The sequence below is a fragment of the Prunus persica genome, chromosome G8 (genome assembly GCF_000346465.2).
Source record: "Prunus persica cultivar Lovell chromosome G8, Prunus_persica_NCBIv2, whole genome shotgun sequence".
Taxonomy (NCBI): domain Eukaryota; kingdom Viridiplantae; phylum Streptophyta; class Magnoliopsida; order Rosales; family Rosaceae; genus Prunus; species Prunus persica.
This window is the reverse complement of record NC_034016.1, coordinates 21,940,961-21,963,196: the sequence shown is the minus strand read 5'-3', so window position 1 is coordinate 21,963,196 and position 22,236 is coordinate 21,940,961. Positions and strand designations below refer to the sequence as shown.

The 22,236-nt window shown below is 40.2% G+C and overlaps 7 protein-coding genes across 8 annotated transcripts; 5 read left to right on the top strand and 2 right to left on the bottom strand.

The window, feature by feature from the left end:
- LOC18767259 (translocase of chloroplast 159, chloroplastic) lies at nucleotides 1,131-5,974 on the top strand. Of its 2 annotated transcripts, none has more exons than XM_020570376.1 (2): nucleotides 1,131-3,215; nucleotides 3,288-5,974. In XM_020570376.1, exons 1-2 carry the CDS (start codon nucleotides 1,586-1,588, stop codon nucleotides 5,720-5,722), a joined length of 4,065 nt encoding a protein of 1,354 aa, XP_020425965.1. In that variant the 5' UTR covers nucleotides 1,131-1,585; the 3' UTR covers nucleotides 5,723-5,974. The 2 variants fall into 2 exon arrangements, with proteins under 2 accessions (XP_020425965.1, XP_020425966.1); XM_020570377.1 differs by having other exon boundaries at nucleotides 1,133-1,643; nucleotides 1,734-5,974.
- LOC18768201 (stress-related protein) lies at nucleotides 6,074-7,474 on the bottom strand. Its single transcript, XM_007201194.2, has 3 exons — nucleotides 7,234-7,474; nucleotides 6,860-7,084; nucleotides 6,074-6,783 (listed from the first exon to the last, which is right to left on the bottom strand). Exons 1-3 carry the CDS (start codon nucleotides 7,267-7,269, stop codon nucleotides 6,331-6,333), a joined length of 714 nt encoding a protein of 237 aa, XP_007201256.1. The 5' UTR covers nucleotides 7,270-7,474; the 3' UTR covers nucleotides 6,074-6,330.
- LOC18768591 (uncharacterized protein P8A3.02c) lies at nucleotides 7,778-10,211 on the top strand. The gene is made up of 5 exons (XM_007199580.2): nucleotides 7,778-7,793; nucleotides 8,005-8,227; nucleotides 8,367-8,398; nucleotides 8,795-9,004; nucleotides 9,223-10,211. The coding sequence occupies exons 2-5, from the start codon at nucleotides 8,035-8,037 to the stop codon at nucleotides 9,541-9,543; spliced, it is 756 nt and encodes a 251-aa protein (XP_007199642.1). The 5' UTR covers nucleotides 7,778-7,793; nucleotides 8,005-8,034; the 3' UTR covers nucleotides 9,544-10,211.
- On the bottom strand, nucleotides 10,319-11,332 carry LOC18767528 (translocator protein homolog). Its single transcript, XM_007200521.2, has one exon. It carries the CDS (start codon nucleotides 10,982-10,984, stop codon nucleotides 10,409-10,411), a length of 576 nt encoding a protein of 191 aa, XP_007200583.1. The 5' UTR covers nucleotides 10,985-11,332; the 3' UTR covers nucleotides 10,319-10,408.
- On the top strand, nucleotides 12,128-15,737 carry LOC18767523 (dol-P-Man:Man(5)GlcNAc(2)-PP-Dol alpha-1,3-mannosyltransferase). Its single transcript, XM_007200978.2, has 13 exons — nucleotides 12,128-12,366; nucleotides 12,472-12,506; nucleotides 12,598-12,735; nucleotides 12,842-12,910; nucleotides 13,089-13,246; nucleotides 13,327-13,393; nucleotides 13,483-13,536; nucleotides 13,817-13,905; nucleotides 14,073-14,189; nucleotides 14,540-14,673; nucleotides 14,757-14,835; nucleotides 14,928-14,984; nucleotides 15,089-15,737. Exons 1-13 carry the CDS (start codon nucleotides 12,210-12,212, stop codon nucleotides 15,258-15,260), a joined length of 1,326 nt encoding a protein of 441 aa, XP_007201040.1. The 5' UTR covers nucleotides 12,128-12,209; the 3' UTR covers nucleotides 15,261-15,737.
- LOC18766369 (galactinol synthase 2) lies at nucleotides 15,293-22,011 on the top strand. The gene is made up of 6 exons (XM_007201847.2): nucleotides 15,293-15,298; nucleotides 15,450-15,514; nucleotides 20,604-20,868; nucleotides 21,161-21,484; nucleotides 21,575-21,709; nucleotides 21,814-22,011. Exons 1-6 carry the CDS (start codon nucleotides 15,293-15,295, stop codon nucleotides 22,009-22,011), a joined length of 993 nt encoding a protein of 330 aa, XP_007201909.2.
- On the top strand, nucleotides 16,213-18,120 carry LOC18768123 (xyloglucan 6-xylosyltransferase 2). Its single transcript, XM_020569971.1, has one exon. The coding sequence runs from the start codon at nucleotides 16,468-16,470 to the stop codon at nucleotides 17,815-17,817; it is 1,350 nt and encodes a 449-aa protein (XP_020425560.1). The 5' UTR covers nucleotides 16,213-16,467; the 3' UTR covers nucleotides 17,818-18,120.

The window sequence follows — 22,236 nt, the reverse complement described above, 5'->3', positions numbered from 1 at the left end:
AACAATGAGCAGTCCAACTAGTATTGACAGATGCAAGGAAAACCCTAATCCTGACAATTACTTGTTTTCTTTTGGCTGTTTGATCTAGATATTTTCAACTTTTTTCCATTTTTATTTTTATTTGTGCGAAAATCATTTGTTTAAACATGACAAATATAAGATTTGGGTTGAGATAACACCACCAATGAATGAGGGCTTACGCAATAACATATATCACTAACTTGATATGAGTTCTTTTGTTAGTCGGAAGTATTTTTAGGGCTTATTTGGGAGTGATTTTGAATAGACCATAATCACTTATGAGGAGAACCACCTCCTATGTATTTATCGATAATCACTTGAAGTGATTTTGGACAGAAGCACCTCTCATGTGCTTCTCTATAAAATCACTTAAAACCACTTAGGCCTCGTTTGGTTCATGAAAAATATTTGACGGGAAATAAATTCTCATGTCTTTTCTCATAGGATGGGAAATGCAAGATTACTTTTTCATGTTTGGTAATGTTGAGAAAGTAACCAGGAAATATTACTTTATTTCCTTTCACATGTTTGGTTTGTATATGAATGTAAAACAAAGTTTGTTTAATTTTCTAATTATATCCATATGAAATCAAATAAAAAAAGAATGCATTTAATGCTATATTGTAATTATAAATTGTTAATGGGGACAATAAAAAATGTGCATTTAATGTTGGCTAATTTTTCCAAACTTTCTCATGAGGAGAGAAAATGAAACCCAAGAGGGGGGAGGAGGGTTAACTTTCCCCTTACTTTTCTATGTGCCTATGCAACTATTTTTCATGCCCGGACTTACCAAACATGATAAAGGAATTGATTTCACGAAATGTGTTTAATCATTATAAAAAAATTGCTAAACAAGTTAGAATTACTATATACAATTATTTTATTGTAGTAAATATAAATGAATCATTTTTCAACATTTTAGTCTATTTAGAAATATATTGGTCATGTGGTATTGTAGTACAACCATATGACATAATTCGGCCATGTGTGATATAATAAGTGGATATTTATTAATATTATACACTAAAAGTGAGAAATATCAACTTCGCCATCTACTCATAAACGAGTTATACCACATATTCGTACTATGTTACCATACAATAATTTCTCATCGAGACTCCTCTAGTGATTGCAATTCTGAAAGGCAGAAAAATTAGGTTTACAATTCTCATTAGTTGGCAACTAATAAAAGGAAGATGTAACAAGAAAGGAAAAAGATCTGGCAAAAAAAAAAAACACAAGAAAGGAAAAAGAAAAATCTAGAGGAAGGACTATTTCGTAATTTTAGCAGGGGAATGAACATCGAATGGAACTCCCAGCCCAGACCATCTCTATAACAAACAAGGAAGTTGGGAAAAGCCAACCCAACCCAACCCGTGAGGTATCCTTCCCGACTCTAAAACCTTATCTCCCAACTATCGGTCCCTTCCTTTCCCCTCCCTTCCATTCACTCTTCCTCACAACCCAATCCCGAAACAAACACTCGCTTCGTCACTCTTGAGAGTGCAGCGAAACCAAACCCAAAACCCCTTTTCTTTCTCTTCTCTCAGTCACAGCCTCCATGGACGCCTCCAAGCTTTCTGCTTTAGAAGAGGTTCAGCACCTCACAAACTCATCAGGTTCTTCCCTCTCCTCTCCAACTTCCGCTTCTTCTCCCCCACAGTATTCTGATGTTGATGATTTACCAAAAACCCATGTTTCGAAAACAGATAATGACGAGAAATTTAATGGTGGGCGTGGTGACGGTAGTGATGGTGGGTCTGAGACTGAGGGGTTTGTGAGTGGGGAAGAGGATTTTGATTCCGAGAGGGCATTTGTGAGAGGCTTAGATAAAGAAACCGTAGTTAAAGCTATTGCAGGGGAAGAAGAGTCCCCAGTCAAGTTTGTCAATTCTTCGGAATTTTTCTATCCCAGTAGCCAGAGGCCGATTGCCAAGGTCTCAGTGGATGATGATGATGATGATGATGATGCTGGGGATTCGAAATATGATGTTTTGGGGGCTGAGGATGTGGTCAGGGAGTCTTTTGTTACTGATAGGGATTTGAAGACTGTTGGGGGTGAGAGTTCTGTGGATAACTTGGGAATGAACGGTGAGATTTTGGTGGATACTCATTCGGGCAAGAATGCAAATTTTGGTGAATTGGTGAAAGAAAATGGTGTAAGTGGTGGCCAAGGGCATGTTGTTGATGCCTTGGTAGGCGGTGAAGTAGATAAGGAGCTTGAGAAATCGAAATTTGTTGAGGGTGTAGGCTCTGTGGTTGAGGGAAGTTCGGTGCCGGAGACGCAATTGGAGGTGACCGAAATAGAAAATAAGAAGGCTGTAGAGTCTAAGGAAGGCGATGTACTCAATGGCACATCAGAAGTTGAAATAGAGAGTAAAGGGAATGGTGGAGTGGTTGAAGAAGACAGTACAGTTTTGGGTGGTGTTGATGAGAAAGAGAACTCTTTGATTGTAGAACTAGCTGATGATAAGTTGGCTGAAAAGGATGGTGTTGATTCCGAGTCTGACAGAGTGGCAGTTGCTGAGTCTGGGAATGTGGAAGTTCATGGACAGAAAGATGTTGTTGCTGGTGCTGATGAAGTTGGTTTCGAGAAGAGGCCAGAAAGAGAAGATGAACTAAAATCTGATTCTGAAAGTAGACAGAAAGGGCTCACGACAGAGCTAGATACTGATGAAGTAGAAGTGGTGTCAGGTGACGAACCTTTTGTAGGGGATGGAGCTGAAACCCAAAGTGTGAACTGTGCTTCTGATTTAGCACAACATGAACCGGCGGATAAGGCAAGACCAGCTAATTCTAATTTTGGTGTACATGATCAAGTGGATGAATTGGAAGCCGCAGTCTCTGTAAAATCTTTGGCCCCTGAGTTTGTGGAACCGAGTTCCACTAACCAAGAAATAAAGCTAGAAGAGGAAGTTCAGAAGAAGCATTTCCTGGATGAAGGTGGCAATGAATCGGTGAATGCAAATTCCATTTTGGACCGAGAGATAAAGGTAGAAACCGAAGATGATGATAATGATCTTCAAGATGATGATAAGGATCTTCAAGATGATGATGATGATGATGATAAGGATCTCCAAGATGATGAAGGAGAGAATGAAGGTTCAATAGCAGATGGTAACAAGGAAGGTATGATCTTTGGAAGCTCTGAAGCTGATAAACAATTCTTGGAAGAATTGGAACGAGGATCAGGTACTGGTTCTTACTCAGGTGCTGAGAGTTATCATGATCATTCACAGAGAATTGATGGCCAGATTGTCACAGACTCGGATGAAGAAGTGGACACTGACGAGGAAGGGGGTGGAAAAGAGTTATTTGATGCTGCTTCACTGGCAGCTCTTCTGAAAGCATCAACAGCTGCTCCCTCAGATGGTGGCAATGTTACAATTACCACCTCAGATGGATCCCGGCTTTTCTCCATTGAGCGTCCTGCTGGTTTGGGATCTTCAATCCGCTCTTTGAAACCTGCTTCACGACCAAACAATTCTAATCTCTTTACATCTTCAAATGTCACAGTTGGGGGAGAATCTGAGAACAACTTGAGTGACGAAGAGAAAGCGAAACTGGAAAAGTTTCAACAGATAAGGGTTCAATTCTTGAGGCTTGTTCAGAGATTAGGTGTTTCTACAGAAGATTCAGTAGCTAGGCAGGTTCTATACCGCCTAGCTCTTCTTTCGGGGAGGCAAAACAGTCGAGAATTTAGCCCCGATGCTGCGAAGATGACAGCTCTCCAGCTTGAAGCAGAGGGGAAAGATGATTTGAATTTCTCCTTGAACATACTGGTTCTTGGGAAAACGGGTGTTGGGAAGAGTGCTACTATAAATTCAATTTTTGGTGAAGAAAAGACCCCAATTTATGCATTTGGACCTGCAACAACTACTGTCAAAGAAATTGTTGGAGTGGTCGATGGAGTCAAGATTAGGGTTTTTGATACACCAGGTCTTAAATCTGCTGCAATGGAACAGAATGTAAATCGTAAAATCTTATCCTTTGTACAGAAGTTCACGAAAAAATGCCCCCCAGATATTGTCCTCTATGTGGATCGGTTGGATACCCAAAGTAGGGATCTAAATGATGTGCCATTATTGAGATCAATTACTAGTGCCTTTGGTCCTTCAATTTGGAGAAGTACCATAGTCACTCTAACCCATGGCGCTTCTGCTCCTCCTGATGGACCATCAGGTTCCCCTCTGAATTATGAGTTGTTTGTTGCTCAGCGGTCTCAGATCCTCCAGCAGACCATTGGACAAGCTGTTGGTGATCTAAGGTTTATGAGTCCAAGTATGATAAGTCCAATATGTCTTGTAGAGAACCACCCCTCTTGTCGGAAGAATAGAGATGGTCAGAAAGTGCTCCCTAATGGTCAAAGTTGGAGACCCCAGCTATTGCTTTTAAGCTACTCTATGAAGATTTTATCTGAGGCGACTAATCTCTCAAAACCTCAGGAATCATTTGATAACCGTAAGCTCTTTGGTTTCCGTTCCCGTTCACCTCCTCTTCCATACTTGTTGAATTGGCTGTTGCAGCCTCGCCCCCATCCAAAGCTGTCTGCTGATCAAGAGAATGCTGATTCAGACATCGACTTGGATGACTTGTCCGATTCTGATCAAGAGGAAGAAGAGGATGAGTATGATCAGCTTCCATCATTCAAGCCTCTCAAGAAAGCTCAGATTGCTAAGCTTAGCAAAGAGCAGAGGAAGGCGTACACTGAGGAGTACGATTATAGGGTTAAGCTCCTCCAGAAGAAGATGTGGAGAGAAGAGTTGAGAAGAATGAAAGAAATGAAGAAGAAGGGTAAGGTTAGTGCAGATGATTATGGTTATCTGGGTGAAGAAGATCCAGAAAATGGTGGTCCAGCAGCTGTTCCCGTACCTTTACCTGATATGGTTCTGCCGCCTTCTTTTGATAGTGAAAATCCAGCTTACAGGTACCGCTTATTGGATTCAACTTCTCAGTTATCGGCAAGGGCAGTATTGGATGTCCAAGGGTGGGACCACGACTGCGGGTATGATGGTGTCAACCTTGAACAAAGTCTAGCCATTGCTAATTCTTTTCCGGCAGCTGTTACTGTTCAGCTTACTAAGGATAAGAAATATTTCACTATGCATTTGGATTCCTCAGTTGCTGCTAAGCATGGGGAGAATGGATCAAGTATGGTAGGCTTTGACATTCAAAACATTGGAAAGCAATTTGCATACATTGTCAGAGGAGACACCAAATTCAAAAATTTCAAGAGGAACAAGACAGGTGCCGGAGTAGCTGTGACATTTTTAGGTGAAAGTGTGTCCACTGGACTCAAAGTTGAGGACCAGATTGCACTTGGCAAGCGTGTGATATTGGTTGGTACTGCTGGGAGTGTCCGATCGCAGGGCGAATCGGTACATGGAGCGAATTTGGAGATGCGGTTGAGGGAAGCAGATTATCCAATTGGCCAAGATCAATCCTCAGTTGGTCTGTCCCTAGTGAAGTATAGGGGTGACTTGGCCTTGATGGTAAATCTTGTGTCCCAGTTTTCCCTTGGGCGAAACTACAAGATGACTGTTCGTGCAGGAGTGAACAACAAGCTGAGTGGACAGATTTCTGTTAGAACAAGCAGCTCTGAACAACTTCAAATTGCGCTCGTGGCTGTTCTTCCGATTGTTAGGGCCATATGCAACACTATCTGGCCCGGAGCCAGTGAGAATTACTCAATCTACTAGATTATGTTTTATTTACTCATCATATGTTTCCATTAGATGATGTTTTTATTTTATTTTATTTTATGAGGTCGATCTTATGATCTTGTTGAATGATGCTTAAATTTGTTTTGATCTGGAGTTTGCTATCACTTTATTGTTAAAAAAATGAGATGGAACCACCTAGAGGGAGGGGAATTTAGTTTTACCATTGTTTCACTTGTTCAATAAGATGTTGCTGTTATGAATCTGATCGAGGATTATGTGATTTCAACACGAACAGAAGTTTTGAATTTCGTTGTTGCTTTCCTGGAAGTAAATTGCAGTTGGGTTCACTTATATGCATTTCAAATTATTTCTGCTGCTTAATACAACTTGGATTGGAACTGCTTGTATTAGATCACTTAAACTGCTTTCAACAACTTAAACTTAAGTTCAACAAAATTTATTAGTTAACACGGTTAAAATAAAACTAAAACAAAATTTATGCTAAACGAAACCCAACCAAAACTTTCTTGCAGCCCATACTGTTTTACCACTTGAATTTACAATTCAAGACCAGGGAAAACGGGCCCAAAACAAAACTCACATAAAAAAGATAAACCCGTAAGAACCACCCAAATCAACGGTTGTCACTGCTCCATAGCAACAGCTCCACCACTAGTCGAAACAGCAGGGCCATTCTCGGCTTCATCAAACACTTTGGCAATCCTCTCCGTCGGAATCAACGGCAGAAACGCCGCCCCGGAGTAGCCTCTGTCGGCCGTGTAACCAACAGCCTCATTGTACTTTTCCGACCAGTAAACCACGGTAGGGACCATTATCTGAGCCACTTGGGGAAACAGCGGGAGCCCATTCAGTGAGCGCCAAGCCGACACCGCGTACTGCTCAGCCACTGGCTCGTATTTAGCGTACACGCTCACCGTGAGGTTCCTAGCCGTGTCCACCAAGCCAGCTTGCTGGACTTCCGAAGCCACGGTTCGAGCCACCTCCGGAGCCTTCTGAGCCACCGATAGGGCTTGGCTCGACGCCTGCTTCACAAGACAGGGCACGCGACGGTCCAACTCGCTGAAGGACTCGTCCACCTGCAAACCACGTGATCACGATCAAGAAATGAACAGGCGGCAAAATCTAGGGTTTTCGTTTCTGAATTAGACTGACCTTGCGATCGACAAATTTGAGCAGCTGGAAGGGAAGGTCGTGGAACTTCTCGTAGACCGGTCCAATTACGGTTTTGACGGTGCCTTCCACGGTCTGAACCCCCGGTTTAAGTGGACCGGAGTTTTCCTTTGCATACTCGTAGAGGCTCGAGAAGCACACCACGACGTAAATCGCCGCCACTTGAACAAACTCCATATACTTGAGATTTTTCTCATTCACTTGCACCTTCGTTCAAGATCCCACATACGATATTAAAAAAACAAAACACAAATCAACTTATTGGTCGATTTTTGCCGGAAAACGGAGCGTTTTCAAACCAAGCAGAAGGAAGCTCATACACAAGAAAATACAAAAGACGAAGAGAGAGTGTTTACCGTTTCTGTTGTCTGCTTAGCTTCTGAATCCGCCATTTCGCTCTGTGTATAAAATTTTGATGCCTTTTCAAGAGAAAACCTTCTGAATCACTCTTTGAATTGAAACGAGGAAGACGAAGGGAAGCGTTGCAACTATTCCGTCTTTATAGGGAGCCCAACCTTGGGCGACAATCTCCAAGAAAATCTACGGTCAGGATGAGATATTTTTGCCACGTGGCGCTTCTTGAATCCGTGGATATGGTTAAATGTGTCAACGGGAGGATTTCCCGGGGAAGTCTTCCTCTGTTGGTACTTGGTAGGAATATATGGACGGCTGAGAAGAAGCGAGGGCAGCATGGGGTCGTCATACAGGATGGTGACACGTGGACCTCTAAGGATGACACTGCAACGGGTACGTGTCGATGTGCTGGGTGAACTGTTCTGTGCATGGCACGAAGGGCTATGCGAATGCAATCCACTTGGCGTGGCACGCTCGCCGAGGCGTCTGTTTGATTCATCCAATCAGTAATCACCTACGACGAGGCTAAGGATACTGCGCAAAGTTGCGTACCGTACGAAAGGTTCTTTTACAAACCAGTCGTCAAAATCAGTGGTTTAAAGTAGTTTAACATTACATCAGATCAACGGTGCAAAAAGTCATTTTTGATTCTGTTGGATTTTTCAAATTTTATTTATTTATGTGGTTTTTCAATTATGGTAATTTCAATTCAAAGTGATTAGACAGGTAAATTACGGAGATAAAAAATGACTTTTTGTTATTAAAATTACTAGCTTTTGCCTGCTCAAAATTACGAGGAGGAAATGGATGCTGCCAACGAGGAAATTCTGAGGCAAGTGTTCGGCGACTCATCGGACGGCGAGGACTTGGAATTGGGAGATGGATCTGACCCAAGCCATTCCTGGGAACCAATCAAAGAAATCAAAGGGTTGTGGTTGTGCAGAGACTTCCTCCCTCCTCAAAGCCAGTCTTCCTTGCTCTCCACAATCCAGAACGGTGCGTCTCCTTCTCACTCATAGTCTCTTTTGAATTTTCAAGATTAGTTTAACTTGTTAAGTGAACTAAATATGTATGCTTGGTGGTGTTGTCTGCAATAATCTCATATGTAGTGGCTTTTATTAACTTGTGGTTGCAGAAGGATGGTTCACTCAAGCCTCGCACAATCAGGTGCGTATAATCCCATATGCATACACATTTAGGATGCAAATTATGGATTGGCCTGGTGCATTTCTTTATTGAAATGCATAAAATTAAATGGGGAAGATGGGATTTTGATATGCAAAATCTGGTTAGCCTGTATATGAAAAGCATTTCAATTACTACCCCAATTGGCAAACTGTATATGAAATGTATGCTAACTGCTTTATCAAATAAAAAGTTGAGATAGATGACAAGGAATATAAGCTTTGTCCTTTGTTTTTGGTATGGATTTGCTGATACTACTTTGGTTGTCAAATTTGCTGATCACCTGTATTGAAGAGAACGAGTGATGCATACATAAGCCAATTGAATATCATCCATCCCACTAGCCAAGCCAACTGAAAGAATTTCCTTTCCCTGTAGGCTATGAGATTTGGAGACCTTCCATCATGGGCAGCTGAGCTTTCGCATTCTATTCGCAAGGTTGTACTTGCGAGTGACTTTGTTCTTGAACCTATAGTATTGGGAAGTGCTGATAATGTGAAAGAGAATGCGTGTTCATTTCCATCAGATCTTTTCTGCAGAGAGCCACTCTTCGACCAACTAATTCTAAATTCTTACCAACCAGGTGAGGTATGAGAAATTATTATTTTTAGCCCCAGATGTTGATTTCTATCAAAAATATTGAAGTAAACATTGCTTTATGTCTCATAATGAGCATAATACTGTATTCTTCAAAATAATTAAAGTTTCAGCCATTTGTTTTACCATCAACTATGTGCATTTGATATGCTGATACTAGAACAACAAGTGAGGTTGACATCACCCCTCCTCCCGGCATTTTTGTGCAGGGGATCTGTGCACACATTGACCTTATGCGATTTGAAGATGGAATTGCCATTCTCTCCCTGGAGTCATCATGCGTGATGCATTTCAGTCTAGTTGATGGAACAAGCAGGGGCTTTTTAATGGATGGTGAAAAGGATCCGCCCATGGCCAAGATTCCTGTTTATCTTACCCCAGGGTCCCTAATTTTTATGTCAGGAGAAGCAAGGTACCTTTGGAAGCACGAGATTAACCGCATGCCTGGATTTCAGAAGTGGGAAGGGAAGGAACTAAATCAGAAGAGGAGAATCTCCATAACCCTGAGGAAGCTTTGCCAAGTTGAGTAGGTCATTAATAACCAGCAGAATATTTTCTTTTTTCCAATTCCTTTTGGTCATCAAATACGTTAGTGGTGGTAGGACTTGGAACTTCGATCACTGTGGAGGAAACCTGGTTCCTATGTAGCACATCTGTCACATTTGTGGGTGAAAATGTGTCTGCTGGATTGAAATTGAGGATCAGATTGCACTGGGAAAGCACTTAGTATTGGTAGGTTTCACTGGGACTGTCTAATCTCTGTGATTTGCAAATGGAGGCAATTTGGAAAAGATGCTGAGGGAAGCAGATTATCCAAGATTCCAGTGACCAAGATGAATCCTTTCTGGGACCAACTTAGCATTGGTGTCCAATTTTTAGTCTCAGTTTCAGCTTGGATGGACTTACAAGGTTGCCTTTCCTGTAGTAGGATTGAGCAAGAAACCTAGTGCATAAATCGCTCTTAGAAAAATCAGCATGAATAAATGTTTTGTTTCATTTGATTTTTTTTCGGTTGTTGAAGTTGTTCGTGATTTGATGTATAATTCTGATAATGATTTGATGTATAATTCTGATAATGATTTGATCTCAATTTTACAATTTTGATGAACCGGTGAAGTTCATAGAGCCATTAAAACTGTATGCAAAATGAGATGGACCCTATTATCAGAAGATCTTATTACATCACTATTATAATTTACTTTGTTGTTTTGCAAAATTAATTAGTGCAAAGTATATATGTGTTGTGATTTTAAAGATTTTTGGTGGAGAAAACAATCCCAAACGGGCCTAAGTCTAGAAGAAAAGTACACATTAAGCTCATAATCATCATATTGAGAAATGCTTACACAACAACACCGTATATGTCAAGATACTAAAGCTTTGTACATGAAATTTTCAATGGAACACTAGCTTAAGATTTACAATGGCCAAAAAGGCAACCCATGCCAAAGTGGGCTTCATCAGATCACCTGCAACTGGATTGATATTCTTGAACACCCGAGTACAGGCAACCATAGTCCCAAACATACCCATGGACACCAGCAACCCGACCCAAGGCGCTCCTGCCCCAAACACAATCGGATCCCAAATCAAATTCAATCCTAGCTGGGCCAGATAAAGAGGCAGAGCCGTGGGATTCTTGTGGAAGCCACCGTCAGCCCACACAAGCCAAGCCGAGAGACCCATCAAGAAACTGGAAGCCAGGCAAATGAAGCGCAGGGCCCACAAGGGCGGGAACCAGAAGGGCTTGGAGGAGCCGGTGGGGTAGTTGTCGGTGGAGCCCAAGTAAATAGCAAGCAGGTGGAGAGAGACAGGGATTGCAACCGCCACGGCCAATGATCTAAGGCCGCGTTTGGCCATGTCCATCCGCATATCCTTTTTGCTTTTGTAATTGCTCTTGTTCATGGTGGTGGTGGCGGCAGCGGTGTCGGGATCGTCTGTTCTGCGTTGTTTGAGGTTCTGGGAATCCATATTTTAGAGAGAGAGTGTGTGTGTTTGTTCTGTGTATGGTTTCTGTTGGAGGAATTTCAGGTGGGGGTTATATAGAGGAGAGCGAGTTTAAGGGGCTAAATCAGTTTGAGAAAGTAGGAAAATGGAGAGACAGGTGGGCGGAGGAGGAGGCAAGTAGTGGATGGCTTGGTGGAATACATACACGTGGGTGAGAGAGATTGTAGATATGGTAGCAAGCACGGGCCTGCAGCAGCAATGCTCCAATGGTTTCGTTGGTGTTTTACATTTGGCTAGTTGCTGTGTGCCTCTGTGGATGTTGAAGTTGAGTGCAGCAACCACCACGTGGCTTGGCTTAGAGAGTTAGAACCAAAACCACAATGTCGGTTTGTCTCGGTGACTCACACATGGGATAAGATTGCGAGGGAAGATGACTCTTGTCCAACTTGTATTTCATCCAAAACACACAACTCAACTCAACTGACTCACTCTCCCTCTCTCTCTGTCTCCTCCACCTCAAGTCTCCCCACAGCGTAGCCCGCTATTTGGAGTTCATGGAACAAACACGTTCACATTCTTGGCTAAGTAAAAGTAAAAATAAAATTGTGATTTGCACAGTTAAACAATCACTAGTATTCAAAAGTTTAAGGGCTCCAATAATGTATGAAATCGACATCCTCTCATATGTGAAATCCTATTATTCATTATTGCAAATTTAAGTTAGAATAGTTGGTTAAGATAGTATATCCGTTCTATTGCATTCGAGTTCAATCTCTCTTCCCATGCATTAGAGTAGTTTAGAATATCACTTTATAAAAACAAAAACAAAAAAGATATGCATGTGAAAATCACCACTAGACCAAAAACTTAAGCTATCATGGAAAGAGTAACAATCAATGTATATCGAGCTCACATCTTTTTTCGTTGGTCATATTTTCACTTTCCATAAAATTAAAAAAAATTAAAAAAACTAGTGAGTCCATTCCACATCCTTGTCCCCACAATGGGCCTATATTGGGCTTAACCTTCTGGGTTTATTTCACTTTCGGGCCAGCCAAGTCATAACTCTTATGCTGTTGGTTTGATTGAGCCTGAGCTTCTGTTCACCAATAACTGGTCCGATTCTCAGCAAGGTCAGATCGTGAGTATTCAAATCTAACGGTTAGGCCTTCTTTTGGCTTTTGCACGTTGATGACCACTGACCAGAGTCTCGAGCTCCAGTAGCTCCAGGTCCAAGGACGATTCAACCATGGCGGTCAAATCGGCGAGGCGGGTGAAGCCCTCGCAGCAGCGGAGTTCTAAGGCTTCAAATATCAAGCTATTCAAAAATCCTAAGGTAGCTTTTGCTTTCGCTTTGCTCCTCTGCGATGCGGTCCTCGTCGCCCTCATCATTGCATATGTCCCTTGTAAGATTTTTTGTCCCTCACGCACCCAAATACACATATGTATGTATGTATGTATGTATGTATGCATGAATGTGGATTGGTCATAGCATAAGTGTTTGGTTTCAGATACGAAGATAGATTGGGACGCTTACATGTCACAAGTGGGTGATCTTCCTCAATCTCATTTTTTTTCCTCTTCTCTGTTTGGTTCCTTAGAAATCTGCCAAGAAAATAACAATAGTCAATTGACAGGTTAGTGGGTTTCTTGATGGAGAAAGAGATTATGGTAACTTAAAAGGCGACACAGGGCCACTGGTCTATCCTGCTGGTTTCCTATACTTTTATTCTGCTGTTCGGTATGTTACAGGAGGCGAAGTTTATCCAGCTCAGGTAATCTATTCTTTTTCGGATTACGAATTTTATTATCGATGTTTTTCTTGTATGGTTTACCCATAATTTTTAATCTCATGGTTTCTATTTTATTTCATTTTTGCAGATTTTGTTCGGGGTTTTGTACATTATAAACTTGGGAATCATATTATTCATCTATGGGAAGACAGATGTGGTATGACAAAATTGAATGACTCATTTTACGTGCATTTTTCAGTTTTCAAAGAAATGTTGTCTGATTTTGTGGATAACTGCCGATTGTTCACTCAGCTCATACCTTTGTGTCAAACTGTAATTGTCCCTTATGTCTCAGCTCTGATTTTGTTTTCTAATGTTCTTTAATTGTTGTGCAGGTTCCGTGGTGGGCTATGAGCTTGCTTTGCCTATCAAAAAGAATGCATTCTATTTTTGTGCTCCGTCTTTTTAATGACTGTTTGGCCATGATGCTCCTGCATGCTTCGTTGGTATCACTTCTTCACCAAAGGTGGCATCTAGGGCTGATCATTTTCAGGTAGCATTCTTACATCCTTGATGAACTTTTGTCGAGGTAAATGATAATTGTTTAACTTTGCCTTTTGTGATCTGTCAAAGTGGAGCTGTTTCGGTTAAGATGAATGTGCTCCTCTATGCTCCACTTCTACTACTCCTTATGTTAAAGGTAATATTAATTTGTGTAAAACTATATTTCTTTAAATTTGGCTTGAGTTATTTGTTAAAATTTCTCAGATAGCAACACATCTTTTACAGGCTATGAATATAGGTGGAGTGATATCAGCTTTATCTGGTGCAGCGCTGGTCCAGGTGCTTACTTCTTCCCTTTTGATTTCAACAGACTAATGCCTGCATAGGCGTGAAAAAAGTTTCCATTATATTCAGCCTTGCAGCCTTGATTTATGTTCTATTATGTTTATTCTTTCAATTTTAGAATTCACAGAGTAAGCAACTCTGATAATGCGGAAGTTGAATGTTTGTGTTTTATTCCAATGTTTTTAGGTGAGCTAGACTTCAAGATCCTCATTTCAAGAGCAAGTCCAGTTATGGTGTTCATTTGTTGACAGCTACTTGCTAAATGGTTCTGCAGATACTTTTGGGAATACCTTTCATCATGTCTCATCCATTTGCATACATCTCAAGAGCGTTTAATCTTGGGCGTGTCTTTATCCACTTCTGGTACATTCTTTGACCTTATAATTAAAGATATTGAAGAGGACCTTTTCCATTCAAATTTTTTTTAGCACATATAGAAATACGTGCAGTATACTATTGATTTGAAATTTCTTTTCTTGATTATTTCGTCTACTCTTTTGTTGCAAAATAACATGCAGACTATTTTTCAGGTCTGTCAATTTCAAGTTCGTTCCTGAGCCAATATTTGTTTCAAAGGCATTTGCAATCTCTTTGCTGATTGCGCACCTTGGTTTACTTACAGCTTTTGCTCATTATAGATGGTGCATGTAAGTAAAAGTGCTCATCTTCTTCTTTATAAGTCATAATGGGAAGTGCATGGAAAATGTGGACGTAAGGTGTGAGGATCATCCTATTTTTTATCCACAAGCTAAAAGTTTTGTTGGGAAGTTATAAAATTAAAATTACGAAGAAAACATTTCTTCTGCCCTTGACATATTTCTACATGTGAGTATCACAACCTCCTATGCTGTACCACTCAACTCACAAGTGGGAGCTAAGCTAGGCTCTTGTCTACAATAACATGCAACTCTCTACTGTCTTGACAAGTGGTGTACTTAGGGATGACCACATATTTATGTCTTTTTGCTGAATATGTTGTGGTAATGGTCACGTGCAGGCATGAAGGTGGACTTTTCAAATTTTTGTACTCTAGACTTGATCCTATAAAACTCAAACTTGCTCTTACAAGTTCATTCTCTTTGAAGAAGTCCTACAATAGCCATTCATCCATCAAGGTTCTTAGAAAAGAATGTAAGCTGCAGGCTCCTGTAATAAACTTTTTGCCTTCCTACTTGTCCTTTTAACTGATATTAACTTGGGCACGGTGATTTCAGATATTGTGACAACGATGTTTGTCGGGAATTTCATCGGCATCCTATGTGCTCGATCGTTGCATTATCAGTTCTACTCTTGGTAAGTTTTGCTGGATGATATTGCTTGGTTTATTCCATATATGGATTCATTTTGTTTATAGGGCTCAAAGATCATAATGTGTCTGAGTGCAGGTATTTCCATAGCTTACCTTATCTGTTGTGGAAAACGCCTTTTCCTACATTACTACGGTAGGCTGCTCTATCCTTGAATAATGAGCTACATAGCTTGCAATGATTGTTGCATGATTTACTTTGAGAACGGTCATTTGTTGATTCAATGTTGTTTGGGGCAGTGTAATGTTGTTTATCGGGGTGGAGTTCTGCTGGAATGTGTATCCTTCAAGCCTTTACTCATCGGCATTGCTTCTTTGCCTCCACCTAGTAATACTGGTTGGTCTATGGTCTGCCCCACCTGAATATCCTTATGTGGACAACAAACCATTGACCGAAGACAAAGACAAATGATGCTGTATTCATAAACAACGCTTATACAGACGATGATAGTCTAGCTTCTTTTTCTTCTGTTGTTTTAACTTGGCACTCTACAAAAGCTTAGGGTTTTGTTTCTTTTCTTGCAATTGTTGTTCCATTATTGTGTATCAGTTCGTTATCGTTTGTCATAGTGGCTAGGCCATACAACTACAATCGGAGTAGTATTCTTTCCCCAAATCGACACTGGGTCAGAAATCTACTCTGGTGTCGCAGTCAACTCTGGTGTCGTAATCATTCTGAGTTGATTGATGATCCATCTTTCAATGTTTTCTAGCTTATAATTTTTCGGAATGTAGAAGCGGTCAAACTTTGTTTCACTCATTTGATCTAAAACTTGTAATTTAGATGAACTTGTGAAGTTCATGGTGCCGCCAAAAAGTGCCTGCAAAATGAGATGGAACCTATGGTCTACTTTATTGGAAGATCTCATTACATCACTATTATCATTTACTTTGTTGTTCAGCATAATTATTTAGTGCAAAGTATACTTGTGATGTGATTACTAATGGGGTGTTAGTTGGATTGACCTAGATCCTTGGTGTGCTTTCAAGTGTATTGGGTAAAAGCTCCCGTCGTACCCGTGTGTGAGTTTTCCCCCATCTCATTTCCTAACTCTGGCAACAACAAAAAAAAGAAAAAAACCGTGTCAGGTGATTTTCACATTTATTATTTTTGCCTTTAAAACGGACCATAATAGCATATGTGGTTAAACTAGTTGGTATTGCACTCAAGCTTGGATAGTGAGCATGTTCCAAGTTCGATTTGTCAGCATGTTCCCTTTGCACCCAAGTTCGCATCTTTCTCCTTACACATTTAATTAATTGATTTGGAGCTCATTTCACATAAATTAAATTAATTTAAAATAATTTAGAAACGAAGAGTTTGCAAGTTAAGACTATCTTCGATTTCACTAGACCAGTTGGCAATTTAGACCATCATTCGTTTCAAATAAGAGATCGTGGTGGCCTCAGTCGGGTCCAAATTCCAAAGGCCCAAACTAGAAACATTTAACAAACGCGTTTAGTTAACATTTAACAGAATCCAAATTTCACACATTAGCTTCCAGTTCTGTCTGGATCCTGGGGTTTCCAGTCCTACTCCCACCCACCAAATCCGAAATCCTGATTTATCTGCCTTTTACTTTGGTTGTTCAATTGAGGTTCACGTTCAATTGTCAATTATGATATTAGAGAAATGTTTAGGAGCTCAAAGAACGCGAAGGATCCATAGAGCTCTGCGCCATGGCAAGGTCACAATCCTGTGTCTCGTCCTCACTGTTGTCGTCCTACGTGGCACAATCGGAGCCGGCAAGTTTGGAACTCCGGAGCAGGACTTCATCGAGATTCGCGATCACTTCTACTCTCGCAAGCGAGCAGAGCCTCACCGCGTCCTTGAGGAGGTCCAGTCAACACCGGCCGATCCCAACAACTACAATGCCTTCGATATCAACAAGATCTTGGTCGACGAAGGAGAGGAAGACAGACCCGAGCCCAATAAGCCCTACACTCTTGGACCCAAGATTTCAAATTGGGACGAGCAGAGATCGAAATGGCTTAAGGAAAACCCTAATTTCCCAAATTTCATCGGACCCAATAAGCCTAGAGTGCTTCTGGTAACTGGGTCGTCGCCAAAACCGTGTGAGAACCCGGTAGGTGACCATTACTTGTTGAAGTCGATTAAGAACAAAATCGATTATTGTAGGTTGCATGGGATTGAGGTTTTTTACAATATGGCCCTTTTGGATGCTGAAATGGCTGGTTTTTGGGCCAAGCTTCCGTTGATTCGGAAGCTCCTTTTGTCTCACCCGGAGGTTGAGTTTCTATGGTGGATGGATAGTGATGCCATGTTTACAGATATGGCTTTTGAAGTACCCTGGGAGAGGTACAAAGATTATGACTTTGTAATGCATGGATGGAAGGAGATGGTTTATGATCAAAAGAATTGGATTGGGCTCAATACCGGGAGCTTCTTGTTAAGGAATACCCAGTGGTCATTAGATATGCTTGATACTTGGGCTCCTATGGGACCTAAAGGGAAAATTAGGGATGAGGCTGGGAAGATACTCACTAGGGAGCTTAAGGATAGGCCGGTATTCGAAGCTGATGATCAGTCAGCCATGGTTTATATATTGGCCACTCAAAGAGAGAAGTGGGGTGATAAGGTTTATCTGGAGAATGCATATTATTTGCATGGTTATTGGGGGATTTTGGTTGATAGATATGAGGAAATGATTGAGAATTATCATCCTGGTTTGGGTGACCACAGGTGGCCGCTAGTGACACATTTTGTTGGTTGCAAGCCATGTGGAAAGTTTGGAGATTACCCAGTTGAGAGATGCTTGAAGCAGATGGATAGAGCTTTTAACTTCGGGGACAATCAGATTCTTCAAATCTATGGATTCACACACAGCTCATTGGGTAGTAGGAGAGTTAAGAGAGTTCGTAATGAAACAAGCAATCCACTTGAGGTTAAAGATGAACTTGGATTGCTTCATCCAGAATTTAAGGCTGTTAAGGTATCGTCTTCCTAGTTCAGCTCTTGTTCACCTCATGTTTTTGGATGATGTAGGATGTGTTACGATGTGTATGTTGTGCCTAATATTTCGTGTTAGGTGTGGAGATAGTATTCTTTTGTTCCTTATAAATTTGTATTACTTCCCAAATTAAAATCAGAGAGATTATTTATTGTTTGCTGTTCAATTTTGTAGCTTTTGGGTAGACATTATATTTTTAATTTTCATGATGTCTGGAAACCAGTTCAGACTTGTGTTTGTATATTATAACTGTATAAGCCATGGAGTTTAGTAATCTTAAGCTGCATCATGGATTGGCTCGAGTTACTATTATTGTACGTACTGGTTATGCTGATCAGGTCGTGACAGCTGACAGTTCAGTTTGTGGCTATAAGATTGTCCAAGCATTACAAGTCTTCCAAGCAACAGCTGAGAGTTCAGTTGTCGGCTGTTGCTTGGAAGATATGGGATTTGTGGTCTATGGGTGTTATTTCACCATGTGTATAGTCGAGATTTTTGAAACCCAATCCTCATTTTGTTGGTCACCAATGCATTGGTATTTGAATTCTAATTGGGTATGTGCAATGCTTGAATTAGATCTCACCTCAGATGCGTAATTAAGTTTGATGCTTGCTGAACCAGTAGTGGTTACTGGTTGATACTTGTTTTGTTAAATGCCGTTCCATTTTCTGGTACCAGTAGTAGTTATTTCAATTTCTTAGTAATCGATTGGTATAAATTCTTTCCCTCATACCTCGGAATGTATGTAATTGGAGGTATCATGGATCTTCCATTACATGGATCAAAATTGTCTTAGTTATTTTGGGATGAGGTTTGTCAGTGATTCACTGGTCGTTTATTCCGACCGGTGTGTGAGTCACAATGAGAACATGGGATTATAAGGGTGAAAACTTAGCTGAAGTTCATGCTCTGTTTGGCCTGGTATGCGTTTTGTATTTCTAGAGGCTGGAGGTAGGGCTTGCTTTATTCTCTTGGGTATTGGGTAATTAAGCTCCTACCATACATGTCTTTTGTATCATATCTTCAATTATTAGCGTAAGCAGGGCTGGAGAACATAACTCACAACAAATCTTGTTACCTTAATATATTGTCGTGGCTTAGATTTGTTTTGAGTTATGTTTTCCAGAACTTTATCTAACATACCTTAAATTGAGCACACCTAGCTGGCAAATAGATTACAATGAAGGTGTGAAAAAATGAATTTGATTGGAAGTCCCCAAACACTGCGCAAAAAGATATACATCCATCAGTTCTACTCGTGGTTAGTTTTGCTGGATGATATTCTGTATAAATCATGACTGGTAGCCAAATAGCTGCAGTTATACATGCAATAGTAGCTAATTCACAATATAGAAGGAACTGAAAATGTTGTATCCTCATAAACAACGCATCTGTTTCTTATGTTGTTTTAACTTGGTACCGTACTCCACAAAGCATAGGGTTTTGGTTCTGTTGTTGCAATTGTTGTTCCATCATTGTGTATCAGTTAGTTATCGTCTGTCATATCTGCTAGGCCATACAATTATACAATTGGTGATATTAGAAGACATCTATTTCACTATGTTTTTTCTAGCTTATAATTTTTCGGAATCTAGCAGCATTCAACTTTATTTTGTCATAAAGAAGTTAATCGATAAACGAATAAGGTTGAGGCTGAGGACGATGATCAAGCAAGATGGTGGATGTTAATTGAGTTTGATTATGTCTGAGCTTCTGTTTTACGAAAAATATTTTCCAAGGGACAATGAAACGGGAATAGGGAAGTATTTCTCTTTTTTCGAGCTCCCCAATCCTCTCTCTCTATTCTTTTTCTCCTTGATTTTTTGGGAATCCATAAAATGAATTTACGTAGAATATTCCGAAACTGTATACTTGTGACACAAGAGTACATAAATAATACTTGATTATAAAATGGAATATTCTTTTGTTCATTGACATTTGAGGAATGAATACTCATGCCAGAAAGGGAATGTTTGGAGTCACTGTAATGCTTTCAATTTTTTATTTATTATTTTTCAAAAAATATATATAATCTGAAACCCGAAAACAATGTTGTTACTAAATCGAGTCTCACAAAATACAGATTGCAATATATTAATCAATCGCGTAGAAAATGAGCATAAGATTTCTGACTCGAAGGAAGCAATTAATACTCTTGATCGAAGTTGCTTTCGAATCTTGGACAAATGGATAATTTTAAATTTTCTTGGGACCGACGCAACGTTTTATTACCCTTTTTATTGGGCTAATTTCTTGATAATTCATCTATCATTTCGGTTTACAATAAATTAATTTCCATTTAGAACTGATCATCCCTTCTGATCAAATGAGTGCTATATAATCAACAAATAATTATTCGGGAGACTTTGGAAAAGCCCAAAGGAGAGAGAAAATTTTTAAAAGAAGCAAAAATGGACAAAATTGCCCTTATTTATTTTTTGATTTCCTAAGAAATCCTTTACATTTGCATGTCTTTGGTTTGAAAGTTGAGAGGTTATTCTGTCTTTTTTGAAAAAGCTTTGGCTTTTTCTAAAAGTGAAAGTTTTTTTATGGGTAAAACCTAAATTTACTTAATTATTCACATTCTACGTATAAATGGCAATATAATCAAGATATTGCATGAGATACAAGTCTTATCAATAGATTTCCTTCCAAAATCTTATAAAGACCCAGAAACCCTTCTCCAAAACCCTCCACCCCCATCTTTCTTCTGTGTGTTGATTTGTTTCTTGTATTGTTCTTGGTCTCGTCATTTGCTAATCAAATCATATGGACCCCGTGAGCAAAGCCTATGTCACCTTCTTGGCAGGCAACAAAGACTATGTGAAGGGAGTTGTGGGTTTGGCTAAGGGCTTAAGAAAGGCCAAGTCCCAATACCCACTTGTCGTGGCGGTGCTTCCTGATGTTCCCCAGGACCACAGGGACATTCTTGAATCCCAAGGCTGTATTGTCCAAGAGATCGAGCCTGTTTACCCGTCAGAGAATCACCAAACCCAGTTTGCCATGGCTTATTATGTCATTAATTACTCTAAGCTTCGGATTTTTAAGGTATCCACTATATATATACGGAGGGAGCTTCTTCAGTAAGGATTTGTGTTAAGAATTAATTAAGAATTTATAATCACAGTCATCCATTATATATGTTTAGTATGTTACATATTTTTCTAATTCCAATAAATAATTGAGATTAAAAGTCTTTAACTAATATATTTTGCATAAAATCCTTCGCGGAGACTTTCTGTGATAAATATACCCTAGCTAATTGTAGTATAATATTGTCGCATGCATGCATGGATCCTTTTGTGTGTGGTTACATATATTTCAATTGTGTTTTGCGTAGTTTGTGGAGTATAGCAAGATGATATATTTGGACGGAGACATACAAGTGTTTGAGAATATTGACCACCTTTTTGAGCTCCCCGATGGCTTCTTGTACGCCGTCATGGACTGCTTCTGTGAGAAAACATGGAGCCACACCCCTCAGAACAAGATTGGATATTGCCAACAATGCCCGGAAAAGGTTCAGTGGCCTGCAGCTGAGTTAGGGTCTCCACCCCCGCCTTACTTCAACGCCGGCATGTTTGTGTATGAGCCTAAAATCTCCACCTACAATGACCTCTTGGCTGCCGTCCAAGCTACTCCTCCCACTCCATTTGCTGAGCAGGTACTTCATGAATTAATAATGGCTAATATTTTCCTCATTAATAAATTAATAATCATAGTTTCGGGAATTTAATTCCTTTCTGTGTTCCAGGACTTGTTGAACATGTTCTTTAGGGATATCTATAAGCCTATCCCTTCCGAGTACAACTTTGTTTTGGCTATGCTATGGCGACATCCTGAGAATGCGAAGCTTGATGCACTCAAAGTTGTTCACTATTGTGCTGCGGTGAGTAATTGGTTGGATATCATAAATAGATTAACCAATAAATTATTATTCATAAGATGGATTATTATTAGTAATACTAATTAAACATGAATTAATGTTATTAGGGATCAAAGCCATGGAGGTACACAGGGGAGGAGGAGAACATGGAAAGAGAAGACATAAAAATGCTGGTGAAGAAATGGTGGGACATTTACGAAGACAAGACATTGGATTTGAAGGCGGCTCCTGCTGTTGCTACTTTGGTTGACCCAGAACCACTCAGTGACATTGTTCAAGGAAGAAGTGCCCCTTCGGCTGCTTAGTTCTAGTTTTTACTTTGAGCAGCCCCGCCCCGCCCCGTCCCCCTTCCCCTCCCCATAGCTTGATGATGATGGGAGCTCAAACATATTAGCAATGAACTCCCATTTTTGCTTTCTTTCTTTCTAACATATATAGCTAGGAAAAGCACAATATTACACACTTCCTTATTGAGCTTTGAAATTTTCTTAATCAAGTATTTGGGAATTACAATAAGACCATGTGCTGAG

Coding starts and splice junctions, on each gene's coding strand:
- LOC18767259 (XM_020570376.1), top strand. CDS start 1,586: ATGGACGCCTCCAAGCTTTCTGCTTTAGAAGAGGTTCAGCACCTCACA. Junction 3,216..3,287: donor AGAATTGGAACGAGGATCAG/GTACTGGTTCTT, acceptor AGATTGTCACAG/ACTCGGATGAAGAAGTGGAC.
- LOC18768201 (XM_007201194.2), bottom strand. CDS start 7,269: ATGGCGGATTCAGAAGCTAAGCAGACAACAGAAACG. Junction 7,085..7,233: donor CTAAGCAGACAACAGAAACG/GTAAACACTCTC, acceptor TCTTGAACGAAG/GTGCAAGTGAATGAGAAAAA. Junction 6,784..6,859: donor TCAAATTTGTCGATCGCAAG/GTCAGTCTAATT, acceptor CGTGGTTTGCAG/GTGGACGAGTCCTTCAGCGA.
- LOC18768591 (XM_007199580.2), top strand. CDS start 8,035: ATGGATGCTGCCAACGAGGAAATTCTGAGGCAAGTGTTCGGCGACTCA. Junction 8,399..8,794: donor CTCAAGCCTCGCACAATCAG/GTGCGTATAATC, acceptor CTTTCCCTGTAG/GCTATGAGATTTGGAGACCT. Junction 9,005..9,222: donor ATTCTTACCAACCAGGTGAG/GTATGAGAAATT, acceptor ATTTTTGTGCAG/GGGATCTGTGCACACATTGA.
- LOC18767528 (XM_007200521.2), bottom strand. CDS start 10,984: ATGGATTCCCAGAACCTCAAACAACGCAGAACAGACGATCCCGACACC.
- LOC18767523 (XM_007200978.2), top strand. CDS start 12,210: ATGGCGGTCAAATCGGCGAGGCGGGTGAAGCCCTCGCAGCAGCGGAGT. Junction 12,507..12,597: donor GGGACGCTTACATGTCACAA/GTGGGTGATCTT, acceptor GTCAATTGACAG/GTTAGTGGGTTTCTTGATGG. Junction 13,906..14,072: donor CGTGTCTTTATCCACTTCTG/GTACATTCTTTG, acceptor ACTATTTTTCAG/GTCTGTCAATTTCAAGTTCG.
- LOC18766369 (XM_007201847.2), top strand. Junction 20,869..21,160: donor CTAAGCTTCGGATTTTTAAG/GTATCCACTATA, acceptor TGTTTTGCGTAG/TTTGTGGAGTATAGCAAGAT. Junction 21,710..21,813: donor TTGTTCACTATTGTGCTGCG/GTGAGTAATTGG, acceptor TAATGTTATTAG/GGATCAAAGCCATGGAGGTA.
- LOC18768123 (XM_020569971.1), top strand. CDS start 16,468: ATGATATTAGAGAAATGTTTAGGAGCTCAAAGAACGCGAAGGATCCAT.